Raw genomic sequence first — 26692 nt, 5'->3', positions numbered from 1 at the left:
TGGATTGCAATGTATTTTTCTCTCAGGACTGCCTTCGCTGCATCCCAAAGCGTTTGAATTGTATTTTCATTTTTGTTTGTTTCCATGTATTTTTTAATTTCTTCTCTAATTGCCTGGTTGATCCATTCATTATTTTTTTTTTTTTAAGATTTTATTTTTAAAAAAAAATTTTTTTTAATGTTTATTTATTTTTGAGACAGGGAGAGACAGAGCATGAACGGGGGAGGGGCATAGAGAGAGGGAGACACAGAATCGGAAGCAGGTTCCAGGCTCTGAGCCATCAGCCCAGAGCCTGACGCGGGGCTTGAACTCATGGACCGTGAGATCGTGACCCGGGCTGAAGTCGGACGCTTAACCGACTGAGCCACCCAGGCACCCCTCCTTTCATTCTTTAGTAGGGTGTTCTTTAACCTCCATGCTTTTGGAGGTTTTCCAGACTTTTTCCTGTGGTTGATTTCAAGCTTCATAGCATTGTGGTCTGAAAGTATGCATGGTATGATCTCAATTCTTGTATACTTATAAAGGGCTGTTTTGTGACCCAGTATGTGATCTATCTTGGAGAATGTTCCATGTGCACTCGAGAAGAAAGTATATTCTGTTGCTTTGGGATGCAGAGTTCTAAATATATCTGTCAAATCCATCTGATCCATTGTATCATTCAGGGCCCTTGTTTATTGACCTTGTGGCTAGATGATCTATCCATTGCTGTGAGTGGGGTGTTAAAGTCCCCTGCAATTACCACATTCTTATCAATAAGGTTGCTTATGTTTGTGATTACTTGTTTTATATATTGGGGGGTTCCCGTGTTCGGCGCATAGACATTTATAATTGTTAGCTCTTCCTGATGGATAGACCCTGTAATTATTATATAATGTCCTTCTTCATCTCTTGTTACAGCCTTTAATTTAAAGTCTAGTTTGTCTTATGTAAGTATGGCTACTCCAGCTCTCTTTTCACTTCCAGTAGCATGATAAATAGTTCTCCATCCCCTCACTTTCAATCTGAAGGTGTCCTCAGGTCTAAAATGAGTCTCTTATAGACAGCAAATAGATGGTGTTATGCCCAGAATTCGTGATCCCCAAAGACCACTAGGGAGCCGAGTCCGATGCAAAAGCAAAGAGCCTTTATTCGAGCTAGCTCGAGCTCAATCCCCTACCTGCACCGACGCAGCGGTGAGATACCAGGGAAAAAGAGCGAGTTTCAAAAGGACAAAGGTTTTATTGGGGCCTAGGGGCAGTTGGTGAGGTAATGGCTGTGGCCTCAGCCGATTGGCTGGGGAAGGGTCCTGGGGAAGGGTCCGAGTCCTGTTAGGCAGGTGAGGGGGGGTTACTCAAGGGGAGGAGGTGTGGTCAAGGTGAAGGACACAGAACAAGATGGAGTCGGCTGGCGTAGGCCCGCCCTTTCAATGGGTCTTGTTTTTTTTATCCATTCCGATACCCTATGTCTTTTGGTTGGCGCATTTAGTCCATTTACATTCAGTGTTATTATAGAAAGATATGAGTTTAGAGTCATTGTGATGTCTGTAGGTTTCATGCTTGTAGCGATGTCTCTGGTACTTTGTCTCACAGGATCCCCCTTAGGATCTCTTGTAGGGCTGGTTTAGTGGTGATGAATTCCTTCAGTTTTTGTTTGTTTGGGAAGACCTTTATCTCTCCCTCTATTCTAAATGACAGATTTGCTGATAAAGGATTCTCGGCTGCATAATTTTTCTGTTCATCACATTGAAGATTTCCTGCCATTCCTTTCTGGCCTGCCAAGTTTCAGTAGAGAGGTCCATCATGAGTCTTATTGGTCTCCCTTTATATGTTAGAGCACATTTATCCCTAGCTGCTTTCAGAATTTTCTCTTTATCCTTATATTTTGCCAGTTTCACTATGCTATGTCGTGCAGAAGATCGATTCAAGTTACGTCTGAAGGGAGTTCTCTGTGCCTCTTGGATTTCAATGCCTTTTCCCTTCCCCAGATCAGGGAAATTCTCAGCTATTATTTCTTCAAGTACACCTTCAGCACCTTTCCCTCTCTCTTCCTCCTCTGGAATACCAATGATGCGTAGATTATTTCTCTTTAGTGCATCACTTAGTTCTCTAATTTTCCCCTCATACTCCTGGATTTTTTTATCTCTCTTTTTCTCAGCTTCCTCTTTTTCCATAATTTTATCTTCTAGTTTACCTGTTCTCTTCTGCCTCTTCAATCCGAGCTGTCTCCATTTTATTTTGGAGCTGGTCGTCTCCATTTTATTTTGCAGCTCATTTATAGCCTTTTTTAGCTCCTCCTGGCTGTTCCTTAGTCCCTTGATCTCTGTAGCAATAGATTCTCTGCTGTCCTCTGTACTGTTTTCAAGCCCAGCGATTAATTTTATGACTATTATTCTAAATTCACTTTCTGTTATATTGTTTAAATCCTTTTTGATCAGTTTGTTAGCTGTTGTTATTTCCTGGAGATTCTTTTAAGGGGAATTCTTCCGTTTCTTCATTTTGGATAATCCCTGGAGTGGTGCAGAACTGCAGGACACTTCCCCTCTGCTGTCTGGAATAACTTGCGTTGGTGGGCAGGGCCGCAGTCAGACCTGATGCCTGCCCCCAGCCCGCCTCTGGGGCCACAGTCAGACTGGTGTGTATCTTCTCTTCCCCTCTCCTAAGAGCGGGATTCACTGGGGTGGCATGGCCCGACTGGGCTACTTGCACACTGCCAGGCTTGTGGTGCTGGGGATCTGGCATATTAGCTGGGGTGGATTAGTAAGGTGCACAGGGGCGAGAGGGGTAGGCTCAGCTCGCTTTTCCTTCAGTGATCCACTTTGGGAGGGTCCCTGTGGCAGCGGGAGGGAGTCAGACCTGCCGCCGGAGGGATGGATCCGCAGAAGCACAGCGTTGGGTGTTTGCATGGTGCGAGCAAGTTCCCTGGCAGGAACTGGTTCCCTTTGGGATTTTGGCTGGGGGATGGGCGAGGGAGATGGCGCTGGCAAGTGCCTTTGTTCCCTGCCAAGCTTCACTCTGTCGTCCAGGGCCCAACAACTCTCCCTCCCGTTGTCCTCCAGCCCTCTGCTCTCTGAGCAGAGCTGTTAGCTTATAACCTTCCAGATGTTAAGTCCCGCTTGCTGTCCGAACACACTCCATCTGGCCCCTCCACTTTTGCAAGCCAGGCTCGGGGCCTCTGCTTGGCTGGCGGGCTGCCCCTCCACCCCGGCTCCCTCCCGCCAGTCCGTGTAGCGCGCACCGCCTCTCCACCTTTTCTACCCTCTTCCGTGGGCCTCTCGTCTGCACTTGGCTCTGGAGAATCTGTTCTGAGTAAAAGTTAATTTTTTGAAAAGATTAACAAAATTGATAAACTCTGAGCAAGATGAGAAAGGGAGGGAAAGGAAGAGAGATTGATTGCTGATACGATGAATGAAAAATGGATTATCTGTCCGTATCCTAGACATAAAAAGGAAAATTAGGAACATTTTTATGCCACTAAAATTTACAACTTAAGTAAACTAGAGAAATCCCTTGAAATAAACAGCTTACCAGAACTAAAAGAAGAAGAAATAGCAATTTTTAATAACTCACCTTCAGAATCAACTGCATATCCCAAAAACCTCACCAAAAGGAAACGTCTAGGCCCAGAGAATTTTCACTGGTTAATCAAATATTAAATAATGCTAATTTTATACCAACTCAGAAAAAAAGGAAGAGGAACACTACCTAGCAGATTTTTGAGGCCAACAATACCCTCCTATAAAAACTGACAAAGATATTACAATAACTAAATTTATACACCAATATCATTATGAACTTAGACCTAAAAATTCTTAGCAAAATGTTAGCAAATTGAATACATCAGTATATAAAAAGGATAATATGTCATAAGTAAGTAGGGTTTATCCCAGTAGTACAAGATGAATATATCATTTGAAAATTAATATAATCGACTGAATTAATAAAGTAGAAATAGTATATTTGACAGAAGTAAGCACCCATTTATGATTAAAAGAAAAGCTCTGGGAAAACTAGTAGAATTAAACTTCCTCAATCTGATGGAAAACATTTACAGGAAACCTACAGTCAATATCATTTTTAACGGTGAAACGATGAATGTTTTTCCCCTAAGATCAGAAATAAGGCAAGGGTATCTGCTCTCACCACTTCTGCTCAGCATTGTGGATATCCTAACTAGTTTGGTAAGATAAATAACAGGCATAAAGGAAGAAATAAAAAAAAACTCCTCATTTGCAGATTAATTACATAAAAATTCTAGACTTCCCAGGACAGTGGAGTAGGAGAACCCTACAGTCACCTTGTCCCATGGACACAACCGGTTAACACTCATGCCAGTGTAAATAATCCAGAAAATGTCTCAAAGACTGCCAGAACAAACTTCACAACTAAATATAGAGAAGAGGGTAGGAAGGGCAAAGATATAGCGTGATTTAGATGGGTTTAACCACCAGAAAGAGGGAGCTATGGGTGTGGAGAGGGGAGAAAAAACAGACTATCACACCCAGAAGTCTGGACAGGGAAGATGAATCCCATAACATTTGGTGTTGAAAACCAGAGGGGCTGGATTTCATGAGTTCTTCTAATCAGTGAGACTCAAAGCCTGGAACTTTAAAAATCAGCAGGCTTGGCTCTAGGAGAGCCAAGAGGGCAATAGGAAACTGAGTCCTCACCCTTAAAGAGACAGGACAACACATAGCCCACAGGGATACAGCATAGAAGCAGCAGTTTGAAAAACACTGGGGGCATAGAGGGAGTGTTATTTACTAATCTCAGAGTTCACTGAGGGACTTCTCCAGTAACAAAGGAGCTGGCAGGCATTATCTCCCTCCCTTGCCCCACCTAGCATAAACACATGGCCACCTGTGCCAACCAATGTGGCACCAGCATTCACTAGCTAATTTGCTTATACTACACCCCATCCCCTCAAGCCAGGCTCGCCTCAGTCCTGGTGTTGCTGTTCCCCTCTCCCAGAAGACCAGCACAAATCTTGCCAACACATCTTCCAACTGTACACTTTGTAGGGCCTACATCCAGTGGAGGCTGGTGATCTCCCATGGGTGATTGTCACACCTTATTAAAACTGTGCCCCCAGCCCACATGTGCTTTGTGAAGCTGACTGGGTTCTGTTTCTGTGATGGCTATGCTTGCCCTGTGGAAGACGACTAGCACCACCTTGTTAAATTGTGTACCCTACCCACTACTTTCAAGAGCAAGAGACATAGCTGACTTACCTAACACAGAAAAACAGACAAAACTTGACTATATATATATCACTATATATATCTATATCTATCTATCTATCTATATATATATATTCACACACACATATATATATAGTGATATATATATAGTGATATATATAGCTATATATATATATATAGCTATATATAGTGATATATATATACAGTGATATATATAAATATATATATTGTCAAGTTATATATATATTTAATATATATATTTATATTTAATATATATTTAATATATATTTATATATAATATATAAATATATATTATATATAAATATATAAATATTTATATAAATATATATATAATATATAAATATATATTTATATTTAATATATATTTAATATATATATATTTAATATATATATATATTAAAGACAAAAAGAAAAAGAAAAACAGACAAAGAAAGTTAGACAAAAATGAGACTGAGGAATATGTCCCAAATAAAAGAGTGGGACAAAATCACAGCAAGAAACTTAAGGGAAATGGAGATAAGTAATATGCCTGATAGAGAACTTAAAGTAATGATCATAAAGATACTCAATGGACTTGAGAAAAGAGTAGAGGACATCAGTGAGACCCTTAAAGAGATGAAAAAAATAGAACCAATCAGAAATAACACAATAATTGAAATTTAAAATAAACTATGGGGCACCTGGTTGGCTCGGTCAGTTAAGTGTCTGACTTTGGCTCAGGTCATTATCTTGCAGTTCGTGGGTTTGAGGCCCACGTCAGGCTCTGTGCTGACAGCTTGGAACCTGGAGCCTGCTTCAGATTCTTTGTCTCCCTCTCTGTGCCCCTCCTGCTCATGCTCTGTCTGTCTCTCAAAAATAAATTAACATTAAAAAAAAAAAAGTAAACTAGATGAAATAGATAGTAGGCTAGAAGCAGCAGAAGAATGGATCAGTGACCTAGAAGATAGTGTTATGGAAAGTAATCAAGCTGAACAGGTAAGAGAAAAATTTTGTGCAAAATGAGAATAGACTTAGGGAACTCAGTGACTCCATCAAGTGCAATAACATTTGCAATGTAGGGATCTCAAAAGAAGAAGAGAAAAGGGGGCAGAAAATTTATTTGGAGAAACAATAGCTGAAAACTTTGTGAATTTGGGAAAGAGAACAAATTCAGATCCAGGAGGCACAGAGATCCTGCAGCAAAAATCAACCCAAGGAGGTCCATAAGACACATAGTAATTAAAATGGCAAAAGACAGTGATAAAGAATTTTAAAAGCAAGAGAAAAGAAAACAGCTACATAGAAGGAAAGCCCCTTAAGGCTATCAGTGGATTTTTCACCAGAAACTCTGCAGGTCAGAAGGGAGTGGTATAATACATTCAAAGTGCTGAAATGGAAAAATCTGCAGCCAAGGGTACTGTATCCAGCAAGGCTATCATTCAGAATAGAAGGAGAGATAATGAGTTTCCCAGACAGACAAAAGTTAAAGAAGTTCATGACCACTAAGCCAGCCCTACAAGAAATGTTAAAGGGGACTCTTTGAGTGGAAAGGAAATGACCATTAGTAAGAATTAATAGGAAGCACAAAAGCAGTAAAAATAAGTATGTATGTAAAAATCAGTCAAGAGGCTCACAAAATGAAAGGATGTGAAGTATTATACCATATACCTAAAACATGGGGAGGAGGGGAGTAAAGAATGGGTCAAACTTAAGTGACCATCAACTTAAGCAGAAGATATTATATACAAACCTAATGGGAACAACAAATGAAAAACAAGTAATAGGCAAAAAATAAAAAAGAAATAAATCTAGGTATATCTCTAAAGAAAGCCAACTTATGGTGAGAGAAGAGGGCAAGTGAAGAAACAAACAGAGAAGATCCACAAAAACATATAACAAATAACAAAATGGCAATAAATACATTCCTGTCAATAATTATGTAGTCTGTAAATGGACTAATTGCTCCAATCAAAAGACATAGTTTGTTGGAATAGATAGAATAAGAAAAAGACCCATCTATATGCTGACTACAAGAGACTCACTTCAGACCTAAAGACACATGCAGATTGAAAGTTAGGAGATGGACATATGTGGAATTTGAGAAACTCAACAGATGAACATAAGGGAAAGGAAGGAAAAATAAGACTTAAAAAACCAGAGAGGAAGGCAAACCATAAGAGATTCTTAAAAATGGAGAACAAACTGAGGGTTGTTAGAGGAGGTTGGTGGGTGGGTGGGTGGGGAGTGGGTTAAATGGGTGATGGGCATTAAGGAGGGCACTTTCAGGATGAACATTGGATATCATATGTAAGAGATGAAGCACTGGGTCCTACTCCTGAAGCCAAGGCTACATTGTATGTTAACTAACTTGAAAATTTTAAAAAGGTGAGGAAATGGAAGAATATTTATCATGCAAATGGATATGAAAAGAAAGCCGAGGTAGCAATATTTATATCAATCAAAACTTTAAAGCAAGGACTGTAACAAGAGACAAAGAAGGACACTATATGAACATTAAGGGGATAATACAACAAGAAAACATAATAATTGCAAATATTTATGCATCCAACATGGAAGCATCCAAATATATAAACCAGTTAATAACAAATATAAAGGAACTAGTCTATAGTAATACAATAATAGGGAACATTAACACCCGACTTACAACAATGGACAAGTCCTCTAAACGGAAAATCAATAAGGAACAGTGGTTTTGAATGACACACTGGACCAGATGATTTAATAGATATATTCAGAACATTCATCCTAAAACAGAACACACATTCATTTCAAGTGCACATGGAACATTATCCAGAATAGATCACATATTAAGTCATAAAACAATTCTCAACGATTTCAAAAAGAAGTTATACCACACATCTTTTCTGACCACAACGTGATGAAACTAGAAAGCAACCACAAGAAAAAAAATCTGGAAAGAACACAAATAGGTGGAGGTTAAATAACATGCTAGTAAACAATGAATGGGTCAAGCAAGAAATCAAAGAGGAAATAAAAAAAAATACATGGAGACAAATGAAAATGGAAACACAACAATCCAAAATCTTTGGGATGCAGCAAAAGTGGTTCTAAGAAGTTTATAGCAATACAAGCCTACTACCTTTAAGAAGCAAGAAAAATCTCCAACAAACAACCTAACCTTACACTTAAAGGAGCTAGAAGAACAACAAACAAACAAACAACAAACAAAACCCAAAACCAGCAGAAGGAAGGAAATAATGAAGATTACAGCAGAAATTAATGATATAGAAACTGAAAAAACAATGGAACAGATCAGTGAAGCCAGCTGTTTCTTCGAAAAGATCAACAAAATTGATAAACCTCTAGCCAGACATATTTTAAAAAGAAAGAAAAAAAAGAGGACTCAAAATGAAAGAGAAATAACCAACACCATGGAAATATAAAGGACTGTAAGAGAATATTATAAAAAAAAAAGTACATTTCAAAAAAACCTGGACAACCTAGAAGAAATGGATAAATTCCTAGAAACAGATAACCCACCACAACCAAAGCAGGAAGAAATGGAAAATTTGAACAGACCAATTGCCAGCAATGAAATTGAATCAGTAACTTAAAAAACTCCCAACAAACAAAAAAATCCAGGACCAGACAGCTACACAGGTGAATTCTACCAAACATTTAAAGAAGACTTAATACCTAATCTTCTCAGACTATTCCAGAAAACATAAGAGAAAGGAAAACTTCCTAATTCTTTCTATGAGTCCAGCATTACCCTGATACCAAAACCAAATAAAGACACACACACATACACGCATGTGCGCGCACGCACACACACACACACCTAAAAAAAGAGAAAAAACTAAAAAAGAAAACTACAGGCCAATATCCCTGATGAACATAGATGTAAAAGCCTCAACAAAGTACTAGCAACCTGAATCCAACAATATATTTTTGAAAATTATTCACCACAATCAAGTGGGATTTATTTCTGAGTTGAAAGGGTGGTTCAATATTCACAAGTCAATCAGTGTGATACATCACATCAATAAAAGGATAACAACCATCTGATCCTTTCAATAGATGCAGAAAAAGCACGTGACAAAGTACAACAGCCATTCATGTAAAAACTCTCAACAAAGTAGTTTTAGAGGGAACATACCTCAACATAATAAAGGCCACAGGTTTTGTGGAAAACCCACAACTAATATCATCCTTAATGGAGAAAAACTGAGAGCTTTCCCCCTTAGGTCAAGAACAAGACAAGTATGTCTACTGTCACCACTTTTTTTTTAAATTTTTTTTTCAATGTTTATTTATTTTGGGGGGGGGGGGACAGAGAGAGAGCATGAACGGGGGAAGGGCAGAGAGAGAGAGGGAGACACAGAATCGGAAACAGGCTCCAGGCTCTGAGCCATCAGCCCAGAGCCTGACGCGGGGCTCGAACTCACAGACCGCGAGATCGTGACCTGGCTGAAGTTGGCCGCTTAACCGACTGCGCCACCCAGGCGCCCCTACTGTCACCACTTTTATTCAACATTGTACTGGAAGTCCTAGCCATAGCAATAAGACTGCAAAAAGAAAGAAAAGGCATCCAAATCAGTAAGGAAGAAGTAAAACTTTCACTATTTTCAGATGACATGATACTATATAGAGAAAACCCAAAGAACTCCACCAAAAAACTGTTAGAACTGATAAACTAATTCAGTAAAGTCACAGGGTACAAAATCATTGTTGCATTCTACACACTAATGAAGCAGCAAGAAGAGAAATTAGGAAAACAATCCCATTTATAACTGCACCAAAAATAATAAGATACCTAGGAATAAGCCTAACCAAAGAGGTGAAAGACCTGTGTTCTGAAGACTGTAACACTGATGAAAGAAATTGAAGGTGACACAAAGTAATGGTAAGACATTCCATGCTCATGAATTGCAAGAACAAATATTGTTAAAATGGGTATACTACCCAAAGCGATCTATACATTTAATACAATACTTATCAAAATACCGACAGCATTTTTCACAGAACTATAATAAGTGATTCTAGAATTTGTATGCAACCACAAAACACTGGAATTGGCCAAAGCAATCTTGAAAAGCAAAGCTGTAGGCATCATAATTCTGGACTTCAAGTTACATTTCAAAGCTGTAGTAATCAAAACAGTATGGTGCTGGCACAAAAAAAAAAAAAAAGGCACATAGATCAACATAACAGAAGAGAAAATCCAGAAATAAAACCACAACTGTATGGTCAATTAATCTTTGATAAAAGAGGAAAGGATATGCAATGAGAAAAAGATAGTCTCTTCAACAAATGGTGCTGGGAAAACAGGATAGGAACATGCAAAAGAATAAAACTGGGCCACTTTCTTACACCATACACAAAAATGAACTCAAAATGGATTCAGGATCTAAATGTGAGACCTGAAACTATAAAAAATCCTAGAAGAGAAAACAGGCAGTAATTTCTCTGACATTGGTCATAGCAACATCTTTCTAGGTATGTCCCCTGAAGCAAGGGAAACAAAAGGAAAAATAAAAAGCTTCTGTACTTCCAAGGAAACAACTAACAAAACCAAAAGATAACCTACTGAATGGGAGAAGATAATTGCAAATGACATATTGGGTTGAGGGTTAGTATCCAAAGCATATAAAGAATTTATACAACTCAACGCCCAAAAAATAAATAATCCAATTTTTAAATTGGCAGAAGACATGAACAAACATTTCTCCAGAGAAGACATCCAGATGGCAAACAGATACATGAAAAGATGCTCAACATCACTTATCATCAGGGAAATGCAAATCAAAACGACAATGAGATATCACCTCACACCTGTCAGACTGGCTAAAATCAAAACAGAAGAAACAGCAAGTGTTGGCAAAGATGTGGAGAAAGAGGAACCCTCATGCACTGTTGGTGAGAATGCAAACTGGTATAGCCACTGTGGAAGACAGAGTGGAGGTTCCTCAAAAAAGTAAAAATAGAACTACCCTATGATCCAGTAATTGACATACTGGGTATTTACCCAAAAAATACAAAAACACTAATTTGAAGGGATACATTCACCCCTATGTTTATCACAGCATTATTTTTTTTTTTTTAAATTTTTTTTTTCAACGTTTATTTATTTTTGGGACAGAGAGAGACAGAGCATGAACGGGGAAGGGGCAGAGAGAGAGGGAGACACAGAATCAGAAACAGGCTCCAGGCTCCGAGCCATCAGCCCAGAGCCTGACGCGGGGCTCGAACTCACGGACCGCGAGATCATGACCTGGCTGAAGTCGGACGCTTAACCGACTGCGCCACCCAGGCGCCCCTATCACAGCATTATTTACAACAGTCAAATTATGGAAGCAACACAGGTGTCCATCAATAGATAAACGGATAAGGATGTGATACACACACACACACACACACACACACACACACACACACACACACACGTCTATTATTCATCCATAAAGATTAAATCTTGCCATTTGTAACAACACAGATGGATCTAGAGAGTATAGTGCTAAGTTAAGTCAGAGAAAGACAAATATCATATGGTTTCACTCGTGTGGAATTGAAGAAACAAAATGAACAAAGGGGGGAAAAAGAGACAAATAAAAAACAGACACCTAACTATAGGAAACAATCAGATGGTTATCAGAGGGGAGGCGGGTGGGAGGATGGGTGAAATAGGTAAAGGAGATTAAGAGTATATTTATCTTGATAAGCATTGAGTAATATATGGAATTGTTGAATCACTATATTATACATAACACTGTATGTTAACTATACTGGAATTAAAATTAAACAAAAAATCTAAGAAATCAAACAAACCTACTGGAATGAGTGAGTTAAAACAGTGTCTCAGGATACAAGGTCAATATACAGAAAAATCGATTGTATGTCTATATATTAGCAATAAATAATTAGAAACTTAAAAATTTAAATAGCATCAATTACAACACCAAAAAACCAAAATAGGAATAAATTTAAGGAAAACATTGCAAGCTGTCACAGAGAAGATATGGTTGGTCACCGAAAGCTACAGAAGTTTACTGAGAGAAGACACAAATGGACCAACATGCCACATTTATGAATTAGAAAACCTAATATCACAGATACTACTTGTCATGGAATTGACCTACAAATTTAATTAAAGTGCAATTAGAATCCCCTTCCTCCTGTAAAGCTGACAGAAAATAAAGCTCATGTGTGCGGTGGTTTCAAGATTGACATTACACTCAGGGCAAAAACAACTGAGATCTGGACTGACTTCTTTGGATTCTCATTATCTTCTAGATTTTGGCCCCACAGTTCCTCACCGTATTGTAAAATCTTAAATGATTTTAAGGTGTTTTCTTGGGTTAATTATTATCCAGTTGTTAATTTGTCTTTGGTAAGATTCAGTTTTCTAGCTCCATTACTAGAAGTAGTCTCCATCATTTATTTTTCTGTCAGATTAAAATTATTTTTTCAGAACTTACTTGTGTGACAGATGCTGCTGAGTACTGTGTATGTAGTGGCAAGCAAGACGAAGTCTCTGCCTTTAAAAAGCTCCCATCCTAATTGAGGATGTATTCATTTGTTTGTTCAAATTGATTTGGAATCAGTGGTTGTGAAATGCATGAACTTTAAGCAGATGTGACTTCCTACCTTCTGAGAGCTTTCATGGTGACCTAAAATCTCATACAATAGACTCTTTTTTTTTAATGTTTTTATTTATTTTTGAGACAGAGAGAGACAGAGCATGAACAGAGAAGGGGCAGAGAGAGAGGGAGACACAGAATCTGAAGCAGGCTCCAGGCTCTGCGCTGTCAGCACAGAGCCCGACGCAGGGCCTGAACTCACACATTGCGAGATCATGACCTGAGCCGAAGTTGGACGCTCAACCGACTGAGCCACCCAGGCGCCCCTACAATAGACTCTTAAACTCCAGTGCCATAATAAAATCTTTACAAAGTTTGGGGAAGGGAAAACTAAGGAGGGAAAGAACCTGAGATGGTACATGAGGGGCTAACATTTTAAAGATGATAAAACTTCGCAACATGACCAGAAAAGATTGGAGAAGTGACATTTGAGGAATCTTTGTTTTTGTTGTTTCTATCCCACAGATCTTCGGAGTTTAAGCCTACAACAGAGGGAACATGGGAGTCAGGACTCCACGAATTTACCCATTAAGCCTTCCTTCCGAGTTTTGGGAAATCCTTGGGCTCTATCAGCCTTCTACCCAGCTTTAACCAAGAGCACAAAGAAACAGCCAGGCTCTTGCCATTTTTTAGTAGTCCCCAAGAAGAAATCCAGTGAACCAGAGCAAGTCAAGGAAACCATCAAACCACTGAGGCCTAGCAAGGATGATGTTAGACAACCATCACCCACCAAGAAAACATTTGAACCCACCTGGGATACTCCCAGAGAGGCTACCCTTGAAACTGCATTGCCTTCCCTAAAGGTGAATAAACCAACAATTTCTTCCTTAGAGATTGCTCAATCTGAAACAGAACCTGAAAAGACCTCCACCTTTGAATCCTCTCAACAATACTCTTTTTCAGTATTTTCTACCATATCCAGCATGTTTTCCTATGAGCTGACCTCAAAGAAGAATTAGCCAATATTGCTTTCCTGTTCCTTTTCATCTCTGTTCCTAAGAGTGGTGATGGTGGGAAGTGGTCAAGAAAGGAGTGCAGAAGGGCCATTGAGGCTCTCAGGAGAACCACTCTGGTCTAGTGCTTTCAATAAAGAATGCATCTCTAGGGGATAGGAAAGGGAAAAACTGTTGTGGTCTTGAAGCTGGAGTTAGTTGTTCTCTGATGTTAGAGAGTTTCTCATCCTAACCCTTCATAGTACTTCCTGCTAAAGGAATGACTGTGCACATCAGCATGGGAATAAAGGCAACTTCTCAGGAATGCAGAAGGTTACTGGTGTATTCTTTGGACCCCTCTGCTATCACTCACGCTGACAGAGACTAGGGGATGAGTGCAAAAGTGATGCCATCCTGAGTCAGAGAATGAGAAGTGGCACAGGTAAGGCCATGAGTTTGGGGAAAGATCATCTTACATGCATATTGTATGATCTAGTGTGCAGTGAGATACTTCCTAATAGCTTGTCAATGGCTGATTCCCCAGTGGGATGATGGGCATAATCCCATGCCCACCCAGTGGCCCTAGACCTTGAGTGAAAGAGCCACAGCAAGTGTTTGGGACCTATCAATCTGGAGGATCCCCAAAACGGAAGAAATGCCTGGCATTTACCAAGTGAAAGAAGCACTGCAATGAGATAAAAATGGAATATTTTTAAATACCTCATCAAACCTAAGCAAAAGCTCTAGAGCTTTATTCTCTTGACTGACACTAAGAATGGGATGTTGCCACTTCCCTCAGATAAAAGTCAATCTAGTGGATGAGTCAAGATAAATAGAACTATAATAAATAACTAAATATAATTATTTATAAATATAAATGCTTAAATAATTTTTCAAGGTAACAGTGAAAGAACTGTCACCAGGCATGATAGACAACATTAGTCTAACAAAACTTTAACACCAATCTTAAATTCTTTTTTCATTTGTCCTTTAAAAAAATTGTGGTAAAATATACATGACAAAATTTATCATTGTAACTACTTTTAAGTGTACAGCCCAGTGGCATTAAGTATATTCATGTTGTGCAATCATCACTTCCATCCACCTCCAGAACTTTTTCATTTTGTAAAACAGAAACTCTGGATGGTTACTTAAACGTAAGATCTGAAACTATAAAATTACCAGAAGAAAACATAGGGAAAAACCTTCTTGACATTGATCTGAGGTATGATTTTTTGGACATGATAGTGAAGTGCAGGCAACAGAAGCAAAAATAAACAAGTGGGATTGTATCAAACTAAAAAGCTTCTGCATGGCAAAGGAAACAATTAACAGAGTGAAGAGGCAACCTCCAGAGTGGGAGAAAATATTTGCAATCATATATCTAATAAAGGGTTAGTATCCAAAATATATAAGGAACTCCTACAATCCAATAGCAAATACATACATACATACATATGTAAAAATATACATACCTGAGTAAAAAATGGGAATGGGACCTGAATAGACGTTTCTCAAAAAAATATATGCAGATGGCCAACAGGTACACAAAAACGGAAATTCAGTCGAAACCATGAAGAGAAATCCTCACACCTGGTAGAATGACTATTATCAATAAGACAAAAGATAACAAATGTTAGCATGGCAAGAAAAGAGAACTCTTGTACACTGTTGATGGGAATGTAAATTGTTACCGCCACTATGGAAAGCCATAGAGAGGTACCTCAAAAAAATAAAAAATACAACTACTATAGTCCAGCAATCCCACTATTGGGTATATATCCAAAAGAAATGAAATCAGTACCATGAAGAGATAGCTGTACTTCCATGTTTATTGCAGCATTATTCACAATAGCCGATATATGAAAACAACCTAAATGTCTGTTGATGTGTGAATAGGTAAAGAAAATGTGATACATGTATGTGTATATATATGTGTGTACGTGTGTATACATGTAATGGAATTCTTTTCTTTCAGCTTTCTTTTGGTTTACATTTGCATGGAATATCTTTTTCAATCTCTTCACTTTCAGTCTGTGTATCCTTAAAGTGAGTCTCTTGTAGGCAGCATATAGTTGGGTCTTGTTTTTTAATCCATTTAGCCACACTCTGTCTTTTGATTGGAGAACTTTGCCATTTACATTTAAAGTAATTATTGATAGGTGTGGGCTTATTGCCATTTTGTTAATTGTTTTCTGGATGTTTTGTAATTCTTCTGTTCCTTTTTCTCTTGCTCTCTCCCTTTGTGATTTGAAGATTTTCTGTAGTGGCATACTTAGACTTTTTATCTTTTGGGTACGTTCTATAAGTCTTTGCTTTGTGTTTACCATGAAGCTTACATAAAACATCTTATACCAGTTTATTTTAAGTCGATAACAACTTTAGTTTGAACACATTCTAAAGCTTTACGTTTTTACTCTCCCACCCCCACGTTTTATGTTTTTGATATCACAATTTACATCTTGTATCTTGTGTATCCATTAATAAATTATTGTAGTTATAGTTATTTTTATTACTTTTGTCTTTTAGCCTTCATACTAGATCTATAAGTAATTAACATACCACCATTACAGTAGATTCTTCTGAATTTAACTATATATTTACCTTTACAATTGATATTTGTACCTTCATATATTTTCCTGTTATTAATTAACACCCTTTCATATCAGCTTAAAGAAGTCTCTTTAACATTTCCTTTAAGGCCAGTCTAGTGGTGCTACCTCTTTCAGGTGTTGATTGTCTAGTAAACACTTTAACTGTTTCTGAATTCTAAAGGCCAACTTTGCTGGGTAGAATATTCTTGGTGACACTTTTTTTCTTTTAGCACTTTGAATATATTGTTCCACTTTCTTTTGGCCTTGGCTGAAAAATCTGCATATAGTCTTGTGGGGGTTCTCTTATATGTAACAAGTTGTTTTCCTCTTGCGTTTCTCCTTGTCTTTAACTTTTGATAATTATAATGTGTCTTGGTGTGGGTCTCTTTGAATTCATCTTATGGAACTCTATAGGCTTCCTGGATCTGAATATCTGCTTCATTTCCCAGGTTAGAGAAGTTTTCAACCATTATTTCTCCAAAGAAATTTTCTATCTCTTTCTTTCTCTTTTCTCTTTCTGGAACCCCTGTAAAGTGCATATTGGTCCACTTGATGTTGTACAGTCCTTTAATCAATCTTCACTATGTTTTCATTCTTTTTACTCTTCCGATTGGATGAATTCCACTGCCCTGTCTTCAGGTTTGCTTGTCCTCTTTTAGCTCTATCTAATCTGCTATTGAACCCTTCTATTGAACTTTTCCAGCTCATTTATTGTATTATTCAGGTCTAATTTCTGTTTGGTATTTTCTTATATTCTCTACCCCTTTGTTGAAATTCTTGTTTTGTTCATGCATTGCTTTCCTGCCATTAGTGAGCATCTTTATTATGAGTATTTTAAACTCTTCATAAGGTAAATTACTTAACTCCTTTTCATTAAGGTCTTTTTCTGAGGTTTTATCTTTTTCTTTCATTTGGAACATATTCCTCTATTTTTCATTTTCCTTGACTCTCTGTGATGGTTTCTATGCCTTAGGTAAACAACTGCCTTTCTGAGTCTTGAAAAAGTGGTCTGGTGTAGGAGATGAACCTTATTATCCAACCCTGCCCTATCTCTTGGTTGTCTCTCAAACCTTTGTAATTGTCTAAGCAGGCCTATTTGTTCTTAGTGGCTCTGGTAGTTGAAGGTGTGCTAAGACCTTTCAGTGTCCCAAAGAGGGAGGGATCTCAGCACCTAGATGCAGGCTAATAAGAAGTCAGAACCTCAGCAGCTTCTAAAGTATGCAAATATACCTCTTTCAAGGGAAAACTGGGAAATGGATATTTCTGTCTTCTCCTCTGCACTGAGTCCTAAGAATATAGCCAGTTATAAACTTTTTTTGTTTGTTTGTTTGCTACCATTTCATTAAACCTGTGAACACTAACCTCCTAGTTACTAGAGCCAGGCTATCAAGGGATATGTCCTCCAGGTGGCACCCACAGAAGCCAGGTTACCAGATGTGTACACAAACTATTTTCTTGGAGACAACAGCAACCTGGGTCAGGGCAGAGGGAGAGCATGAAGATGGTGCCCATGGGCATTCCTGATCTCTGGAGAGGTTTGCAGCTCACCTCTAGATCTAGGCTAAATTAGAAGCCTGCCTCTCAGGCTTCAGCTTTTAAGATAAGCAAATAGGCCTCCTTCACAGAAAGACTGGGTGTTTCTGTTTGACAACTCTGTGCTATGCCTTGGGGGATAGCCAGTTAAGAATTGTTTCTCTGTTATAGTCCTGTGAGATATGTGAATTTAAGCTCCATTGGCTACCAGAGCAGCAGCTATAAAAATCAAGACAGCAGACATGTGGTCAGGCTCTCTTCTGAGAAATACTGGTGACCTGGAGTAAGGCAGAGGGAGAACATAAAGATGGCACCCACCAGCCATTGTAGTCTCTGGAGAGTACTGCAGTTGGCCCCTAGATGTATGTTAAATGTGAAACCTGGCCCCCCCAGCTGCAGCTATTAAGATAAATAGGTAGGTCTCTTTAATGAAAAGACTAGGTATGTTTTACTCTTTTGCCTCTGCACTGGGCCCTGGGTGTTAGCCATGGTAAGGCCACATGAGTCCTTTAAGAATGGTCTTTGAGTTAGAGCACCTGGGTGGCTCAGTCAGTTAAGTGTCCAACTTTGGCTCAGGTCATGATCTCACATCTCATGGGTTTGAGCCCCACATTGGGCTCTGTGCTGACAGCTCAGAGCCTGGAGCCTGCTTCCAATTCTATGTCTCCCTCTCTCTGCCCCTCCCCCACTCACACTTTCTCCCTCTCAAAAATAAACATTAAAAAAAAAAAAGAATGGTCTTTGAGTTTGCGATAGCCTTATGGATTTGGTAGATACAAGCCCCATTGGCTTTCAAAGTTAGATGTTTTGGGGGCTAATCTTTCAGACAGAAGTCTTAAAATTCAGGCCACCAAATACAAGGTCCAAACTTTTCTCCTCAGAGAGAAGCCAGAAGTTGTGAGTTTCCTTCTGGTTGTGTGTTGCCATGCCAGGGGTGAGGTTTATGGCAAGATTGTGTCTCAGCCTCTCCTTGTTTCAATGTGGGTTTTTTCTTGTTCGCCCAGTGGGTAGGAGTAGTTCAGCTGGTTTCTGGTGTGGAATATTAATCAGCCTTAAAAAAGGGAAATCCTTCCATCTGTAACACCATTGATGAAACTGAAGGACATTATGCTAAATGAAATAAGGCAGACATAGACAAATATTCCGTGATCTTACTTATATGTAGGATCTAAAATAGTCAAACTCCTGGAAGCAGAGAATAGAATGGTGGTTTCTAGGGTGAGGAAGAAATGAGGAGATGTTGATCAAAGGGTGTAATGTTTCAGTTACACAAGATGAATAATTTCTGGAAATCTAATGTATAGCAGTATAATTTAGTTGCCAATGTTGTATACTTGAAATATGCTGAGAGGATAAATCTTACGTGTTCTCACCACAAAAGGAAACAAAAAAATAAAATGGTAATTATATGAGGTTAATTAGTTTGACTGTGGTGATTATTTCACAATATATAGGTATATCAAAACATTAAGCTGTACCCCTTAAATATATACAGTTTTTATTTGTCAGTTATACCCCAATAGAGCTGAAAATAAACCCTACAAACTCTGTATGCATTAAACAATAACCCCTCATTTCTCCCCTCCCTCCAAGTCCCTGGCAACCACCATTCTATTTTTTCTATCTGTGATTCTATTTATTCTAAGTACTTGATATGAGTGGAATCATACAGTATTTGTCCTATTATGACGGGCTTAGTTTGCTTAGCATAATGACTTCAAGGTTAATCCATTCAAGGCTCATCCATGTTTTAACATATGTCAGAATTTCCTTCCTTTTTAAGACTGAAATATATTCCATTGTGTGTATACCATGTTTTGTTTATCAATCAATGGACATTTGTGTTGTTCCGCTTTTAGGCTATTGTGAATAATGCTTCCCTAAACAGGGGCACACAAGTATCTATTAGTGTCCCTGCTTTAATTTTTTTGAATATACACCCAGAAGTGAGAATTGTTGGATAACACAATAATTCTATTTTTAATTTTTGAGGAACTGCCATATCATTTTTCACATTGGCTGCACAATTTTACATTCCCACCACCCCTGTACAAGGGTTCTAATTTCCCCAAATTCTCACCAACTTATTTTTTATAATCACCACCCTTGTAGGTGTAAGGTGGTATCTCATTATAGTTTTGACTTGCATTTTCCTAATAAGTAGTTATGATGGATATCTTTTCATGTGCATATTGGCAATTTGTATATATCTTCTTTGGGAAAATATCTGTTTAAGTCCTTAGGCTTTTAAAAAATCTGGTTGTTCATTTCATTGTTGTTCAGCTTTAGGAGTTATTTGCATATTCTAGATATTAATCTCTTATCAGATATATGATTTGAAAATATTTTCTCCTGTTCTGTGGCTTGCCTTTTTTTACTCTTGATTGAACAGTGTCCTTTGATGCATAAAAGTTTTACATTTTCATGAAGACCAATTTTGTTGTTGTTGTTGTTGCCTGTATCATTGGTGTCACAGCCAAGAAATCATTACCATACCCAATGCCATGAATATTTTCCCCTATTTCCTTCAAAGAGTTTTATAATTGTAGCTCATACCTTTAGATCTTTGATCCATTTTGAGATCATTTTCATATACGGTGTAAGATAAGTATCCAATTTCATTCTTTTGCATGTGATACCCAGTTATCCCAATAGCCATTTGTTGAAAATCTGTCCTTTTGCCATTGAATGGTCTTGGCCTCCTTGTATAAAATCAGTTAGCCATATATAAACCCATTTATTTCTGTGTTATACATCCCATCCATTGGTCTATAGGTTTTATGCTAGTACCACACCGTTTTAATTACTATAGCTTTATTAGAAGTTTTGAAACCAGGAGGTGTGTGAGTCCTCAACTTTATTCTTCTTTTTCAAGATTGTTTTGAATTTCCAGGGTCCCTTGAGATTCATATAAATTTTAAGATGTTAAAAAAAATCCATTAGGATCTTGACAGAGATTTCATTGAATCTGTACTTTGGATAATGTCATTTTAACAATATTGTCTTCCAGTCAATATTTATATACATGGGATATCTTTCCATTTATTTATGTCTGCTTTAATTTCTTTCAGCGGTTTTTTAAAAAATTTATTGTCACGTTAGCTAATATACAGTATATACAGTGTGCTCTTGGTTTTGGGGGTAGATTCCTATGATTAATCACTTATATACAACACCCAGTGCTCATCTCAACAAGTGCTCTCCTCCTCCTCAATGCCCATCACCCATTTTCCCCCTACCCCACCACCCCCATCAACCCTCAGTTTTTCTCTGTATTTAAGAGTCTCTTATGGTTTGCCTCCCTCTCTGTTTGAAACTATTTTTGTCACCTTCCGTTCCCCCATGGTCTTCCATTAACTTTCTCAAGTTCCACATATGAGTGAAAACATGTGATATCTTTCTCTGACTTATTTCATTTAGTATAATACCCTCCAGTTCCATTCACGTTGTTCCAAATGGCAGGATTTCATTATTTCTCATTGCCAAGTAGTATTCCATTGTATATATACACCACATCTTCTTTATCCATTCATCAGTTGATGGACATCTGGGCTCTTTTCATAATTTGGCTGTTGTTGAAAGTACTGCTATAAACATCGGGGTACATGTGCCCCTATGAATCAGCACTCCTGTATTCTTTGGATAAATTCCTAGTAGTGCTATTGCTGGGTCATAGGGTAGTTGTATTTTTAATTTTTTTAGGAAATTCCACACTGTGTTCCAGAGCAGCTCCACCCACCAACAGTGCAAGAGGGTTCCCGTTTCTGCACATCCTCATCAACATCTGTTGTTTTCCGACTTGTTAATTTTAGCCACTCAGACTGGTGTGAGGTGATATCTCAGTGTGGTTTTGATTTGTATTTCCCTGATGATGAGTGATGTTGAGCATCTTTTCAAGTGTCTGTTGGCCACCTGGATATCTTCTTTTGGAAAGTGTCTGTTCATGTCTTCTGCACATTTCTTCACTGGATTATTTGTTTTTTGGGTATTGAGTTTGGTAAGTTCTTTACAGATTTTGGATACTAAACCTTTATCTGATATGTCATTTGTAAATATCGTCTCCCATTCCATCAGTTGCCTTTTAGTTTTGTTGATTGTTTCCTTTGCTGTGCAGAAGCTTTTTATCTTGATGAGGTCCCAATAGTTCATGTTTGCTTTTATTTCCCTTGCCTTTGGAGAAGTGTCAAGTAAGAAATTGCTGTGGCTGACGTCAAAGAAGTTGTTGCTTGTTTTCTCCTCTAGGGTTTTAATGGTTTCCTATCTCACACTTAGGTCTTTCATCCATTCTGAGAGTTTATTTTTTATGTATGGTATAAGAAAGTGGTCCAGTTTCATTCTTCTGCATGTTGCTGTCCAATTGTCCCAGCACCATTTGCTAAAGAGACTGTCTTTTTTCCAGTGCATACTCTTTCCTGCTTTGTCAAAGATTAGTTGGCCATACATTTGTGGGTCCAATTCCAGGTTCTCTGTTCTATCCATTGATCTGAGTGTCTATTTTTGTGCCAGTACCATACTGTCTTGATTCCAGCTTTGTAGTAGAATCTAAAGTCCAGGATTGTGATGCCTCCTGCTTTGGTTTTCTTTTCAACATAATTTTGGCTATTCGAGGTCTTTTGTGGTTCCATACAAAATTTAGGATTATTTGTTCTAGCCTTGAGAAGAATGTGGGTGGAATTTTGATAGTGATTGCATTCAGTGTGTAGATTGCTTTGGGTAGTATTGACATTTTAACAATATTTTTTCTTTCAATCCATGAGCATCGTATGTTTTTCCATTTCTTTGTGTCTTCTTCAGTTTCCTTCATAGGTTTTGTATAGTTTTCAGCATACAGATATTTCACATCTTTGGTTAGGTTTATTCCTAGGTATTTTATTGTTCTTGTTGCAATTGCAAATGGGATTGGTTTCTTGATTTCTCTTTCTGTTTCTTCATTATTGCTGTATAGAAATGCGACTGATTTCTGTACATTGATTTTGTATCCTGCGACTTTGCTGAATTCATGTATCAGTTTTCGCAGCTTTTTGGTGTAGGCTTTAAATGTAGAGTATCGTGTCATCTGTGAAAAGTGAAAGTTTGACTTCTTCTTTGCCAGTTTGGATGCCTTTTATTTCATTTTCGTGTCTGCTGAGGTTAGGACTCCCAACACTATGTTAAACAGTGGTGAGAGTGGGCATCCCTGCTGTGTTCCTGATCTCTGGGGGAAAGCTCTCAGTTTTTTCCCATTGAGGATATTAGCTGTGGGCTTTTCATATATGGCTTTTATGATTTTGAGGTATGTTCCTTCTATGCTGACTTTCTTGAGGTTTTTTTTATTAAGAAAGGATGCTGTATTTTGTCAAATGCTTTTTCCACATCTATTGACAGTATCATATGGTTCTTATCCTTTCTTCTATTAATGTGATGTATAACATTGATTTGTGAATATTGAACCAGCCCTGTAGCCCAGGAATGAATCCCACTTGATCATGGTGAATAATTCCTTTGATATATTGTTGAATTCGATTTGCTAGTATCTTGTTGAGAATTTTTGCATCAGTGTTCATCAGGAATATTGGCCTGTAATTCTCCTTTTTAGTGGGGTCTCTGTCTGGTTTGGGAATCAAGGTAATGCTGGCTTCATAGAATGAATCTGGGAACTTTCCTTCCATTTCTATTTTTTGGAACAGCTTGAGAAGGATAGGTATTAACTCAGCTTTAAATGTCTGGCAAAATTCCCCCAGGAAATCATCTGGCCTAGGACTCTTATTTGTTGCAAGATTTTTGATGACTGGTTCAATTTCTTTGCTGGCTGTGGGTCTGTTCAAATTTTCTATTTCTTCCTGTTTGAGTTTTGGTAGTGTGTGGGTATCTAGGAATTTGTCCATTTCCTCCAGGTTGTCCAGTTTGTTGGCATATGATGTTTCATAGTATTCTCTGGTAATTGTTTGTTTTTCTGTGATGTTGGTTGTGATCTGTCCTTTTTCATTTGTGATTTTATCTATTTGGGTCCTCTTTTCTTTTTGAGAAGTCTGGCTAGGGGTTTATCAATTTTGTTAATTTTTTTAAAAAACGCAGCTCTTAGATTCATCGATCTGTTCTACTGTTTTTTTGGATTCTCTGTTGTTTATTTCTGCTCTAATCTTTATTATTTATCTTCTGCTGGCTTCATGGTTTCTTTGCTGTTCTGCTTCTAGATCCTTTAGGTGTGCTGTTAGATTTTGTATTTGGGATTTTTCTTGTTTCTTGAGATAGGCCTGGATTGCAATGTATTTTCCTCTTAGGACTGCTTTTGCTGTATCCCAAAAAGTTTGAACTGTCCTGTTTTCATTTTCATTTGCTTCCATATATTTTTTAATTTCTTCTTCAATTGCCTGATTAACCCATTCATTCTGTTTAAAAAAATTTTTTTAATATTTATTTTTGACAGAGAGAGAGAGAGACAGAGCATGAGTGAGGGAGGGGCAGAGAGAGAGGGAGACACAGAATCTGAAACAGGCTCCAGGCTCTGAGCTGTCAGCACAGAACCTGATGCAGGGCTCAAACCCATGGACAGCGAGATCATGAGCTGAGCCAAAGTCAGGCGCTCAACCAACTAAGCCACCCAGGCACCCCAACCCATTTATTCTTTAGTAGGATGTCCTTTAACCTCCATGCATTTGGAGGCTTTCCAAATTTTTTCTTGTGTTTGATTTCAAGTTTCATAGTGTTGTGATCTGAAAATATACATGGTATTATCTCAATTCTTTTATATTTGTTGAGGGCTGTTTTGTGACCCAGTATGTGATCTATCTTGGAGAATGTTCCATGTGCACTTGAGAAGAATGTATATTCTGCTGCTTTTGGATGAAAAGTTCTGAATATACCTGTCAAGTCCATCTAGTCCAGGGTATCATTCAAGGCCATTGTATCTTTATTGGGGTTTTTTGCCTAGATGATCTGTCCATTGCTGTAAGTGGAGTATTAAATTCCCCTATAATTACAGTATTCCTATTAATAAGATTGCTCAATTGATTTATATATTTGGGAACTTTCAAGTTTGGAGCATAAACATTTACAATTGTTAGGTCTTGACGGATAGACCTCATAATTATATTATGCCTTTCTTCCTCTCTTGTTACAACCTTTAGTTTAAATCTAGTTTGATAGAAGTATGGCTACTTCAGCTTTCTTCTGACTTCCAGTAGCATGATAGATGGTTCTCCATCCCCTCACTTCCAATCTGAAGGTGTCCTCAGGTCTAAAATGGGTCCTTATGGACAGAATATAGATGGATCTTGTTTTTTTAATCTATTCTGATACCCTATGTCTTTTTATTAGAGCATTTAGTTCATTTACATTCAGAGTTATTATTGAAAGATATGGACTTAGTGTGATTGTGTTACCTATAGGTTTCATGCTTATGGTGATGTCTCTGTTCCTTTGTAGTCTTTACAGCATTCCACTCACAGAGTCCCCCTTAGGATCTCTTGCAGGGCTGGTTTAGTGCTCATGAATTCCTTCAGTTTTTGTTTGTCTGGGAAAGCCTTTATCTCTCCTTCTATTCTAAATGACAGACTTGCTGGCTAAAGGATTCTTGGCTGCATATTTTTCCTATTCAGCACATTGAATATTTCCTGCCACTCCCTTCTGGCCTGCCAAGTTTCAATGGATAGGTCTGCTACTACCCTTATGTGTCTACCCTTGTAGGTTAAGGCCCGTTTGTCCCCAACTGCTTTCAGAATTCTCACTTTATCTTTGTATTTTGCCAGTTTCACTGTGATATGCCATGGAGAAGATCTATTCTGATTAAATCTGAAGGGAGTGCTCTGTGCCTCCTGTATTTGGATGTCCATTTCCTTCCCCAGATTAGGGACGTTCTCAGCTATATTTTGTTCAAGTAAACCTTCTGCCCCTTTCTCTCTCTTCTTTTCTGGAACTCCTGTGATATGGATATTATTATGTTTCATTGAATCACTTAGTTCTCTAATTCTTTTCTTATCTCTCTTTTTCTTGGCTTCATCATTTTCCATAATTTTATCTTCTATTTCACTTCATCTCCCCACTGCCTCCTCCATCCTTGCTGTGACTGCATCTAGTTTATTTTGCATCTCAGTTACAACATTTCTTAATTCTTCATGACTATTTCTTAGTTCCTTGATCTCTGCAGCAATAGATTCTCTGCTATCTTCTATGCTTTTTTTCAAACCCAGCTATTAATCTTATGACTATTATTCTAAATGCTTGCTTAGTTATATTGTTTATATCTGTTTTGAGCAATTCTCTAGCTCTCATCTCTTCCTGGAATCTCTTTTGAGGAGAATTCTTCCATTTTTCATATTGGCTAGTTTTCTGTCTCTTATGTGTTTTAATAGCTTGTTATGAGGCCTACACCTGCAAGCATTACTATATCAAAAAGGGATCCTACACTGTCCAAGGCCTGGCCCTTCAGGAGGTGTTTTTGGAGTGTGTTTCATGCTCTTGTTGTTGAGACTCTGGTTGCTTTATCTCCCTAGTAGTGGTGGTTTGGACCTTCTACCAGGTGTGCTTTCATTTTTTTGTTGAAGTATCCCTGGAAAAAGTTTAAGAAAAGGATGAGGATGGTGGAAAAGGCCTTATCACATACAAAGAGAGGAATGACAGGGGCAGGGAAAAGGAAAAGAAAAAAATTGACCAGGCAGAGAAACAGAAACTATATGGCTTGGTCCCAAGAAAGAAAGAGGAAAATAAAGAATAAAGAGATACAGAAGAGGTGTAAAAAGAATGGATTGAAAATGTCTGCTTAAACAAACCAACAACTGGAATAACCAGACAAGAGAAGGGAAGAAATAAGAGGAAGAAATATATATACACACACATACACACACATATACACACATA

The 26692-nt window shown here is 38.1% G+C and overlaps 1 protein-coding gene across 4 annotated transcripts in view; it reads left to right on the top strand.

The window, feature by feature from the left end:
- The window catches only part of GDPD4 (glycerophosphodiester phosphodiesterase domain containing 4), a 179749-nt gene that overhangs the window by 143089 nt on the left and 9968 nt on the right, over positions 1 to 26692 (top strand). For 3 of the 4 annotated variants that reach the window (XM_086678386.1, XM_086678388.1, XM_025929088.2), the window contains one exon: positions 13264 to 14055. In XM_086678386.1, the coding sequence (XP_086534512.1) occupies positions 13264 to 13757 (494 nt within the window). In that variant the 3' untranslated portion in view covers positions 13758 to 14055. Of the gene's footprint in view, positions 1 to 13263; positions 14056 to 26692 lie in introns of those variants that run through there. The other variant, XM_086678387.1, reaches the window with a different exon arrangement.

Source organism: Puma concolor, chromosome D1 (genome assembly GCF_028749965.1).
Source record: "Puma concolor isolate L17-30 chromosome D1, mPumCon1.1.hap2, whole genome shotgun sequence".
NCBI classification, from domain to species: domain Eukaryota; kingdom Metazoa; phylum Chordata; class Mammalia; order Carnivora; family Felidae; genus Puma; species Puma concolor.
This window is presented reverse-complemented; position numbering and strand designations above follow the sequence as displayed.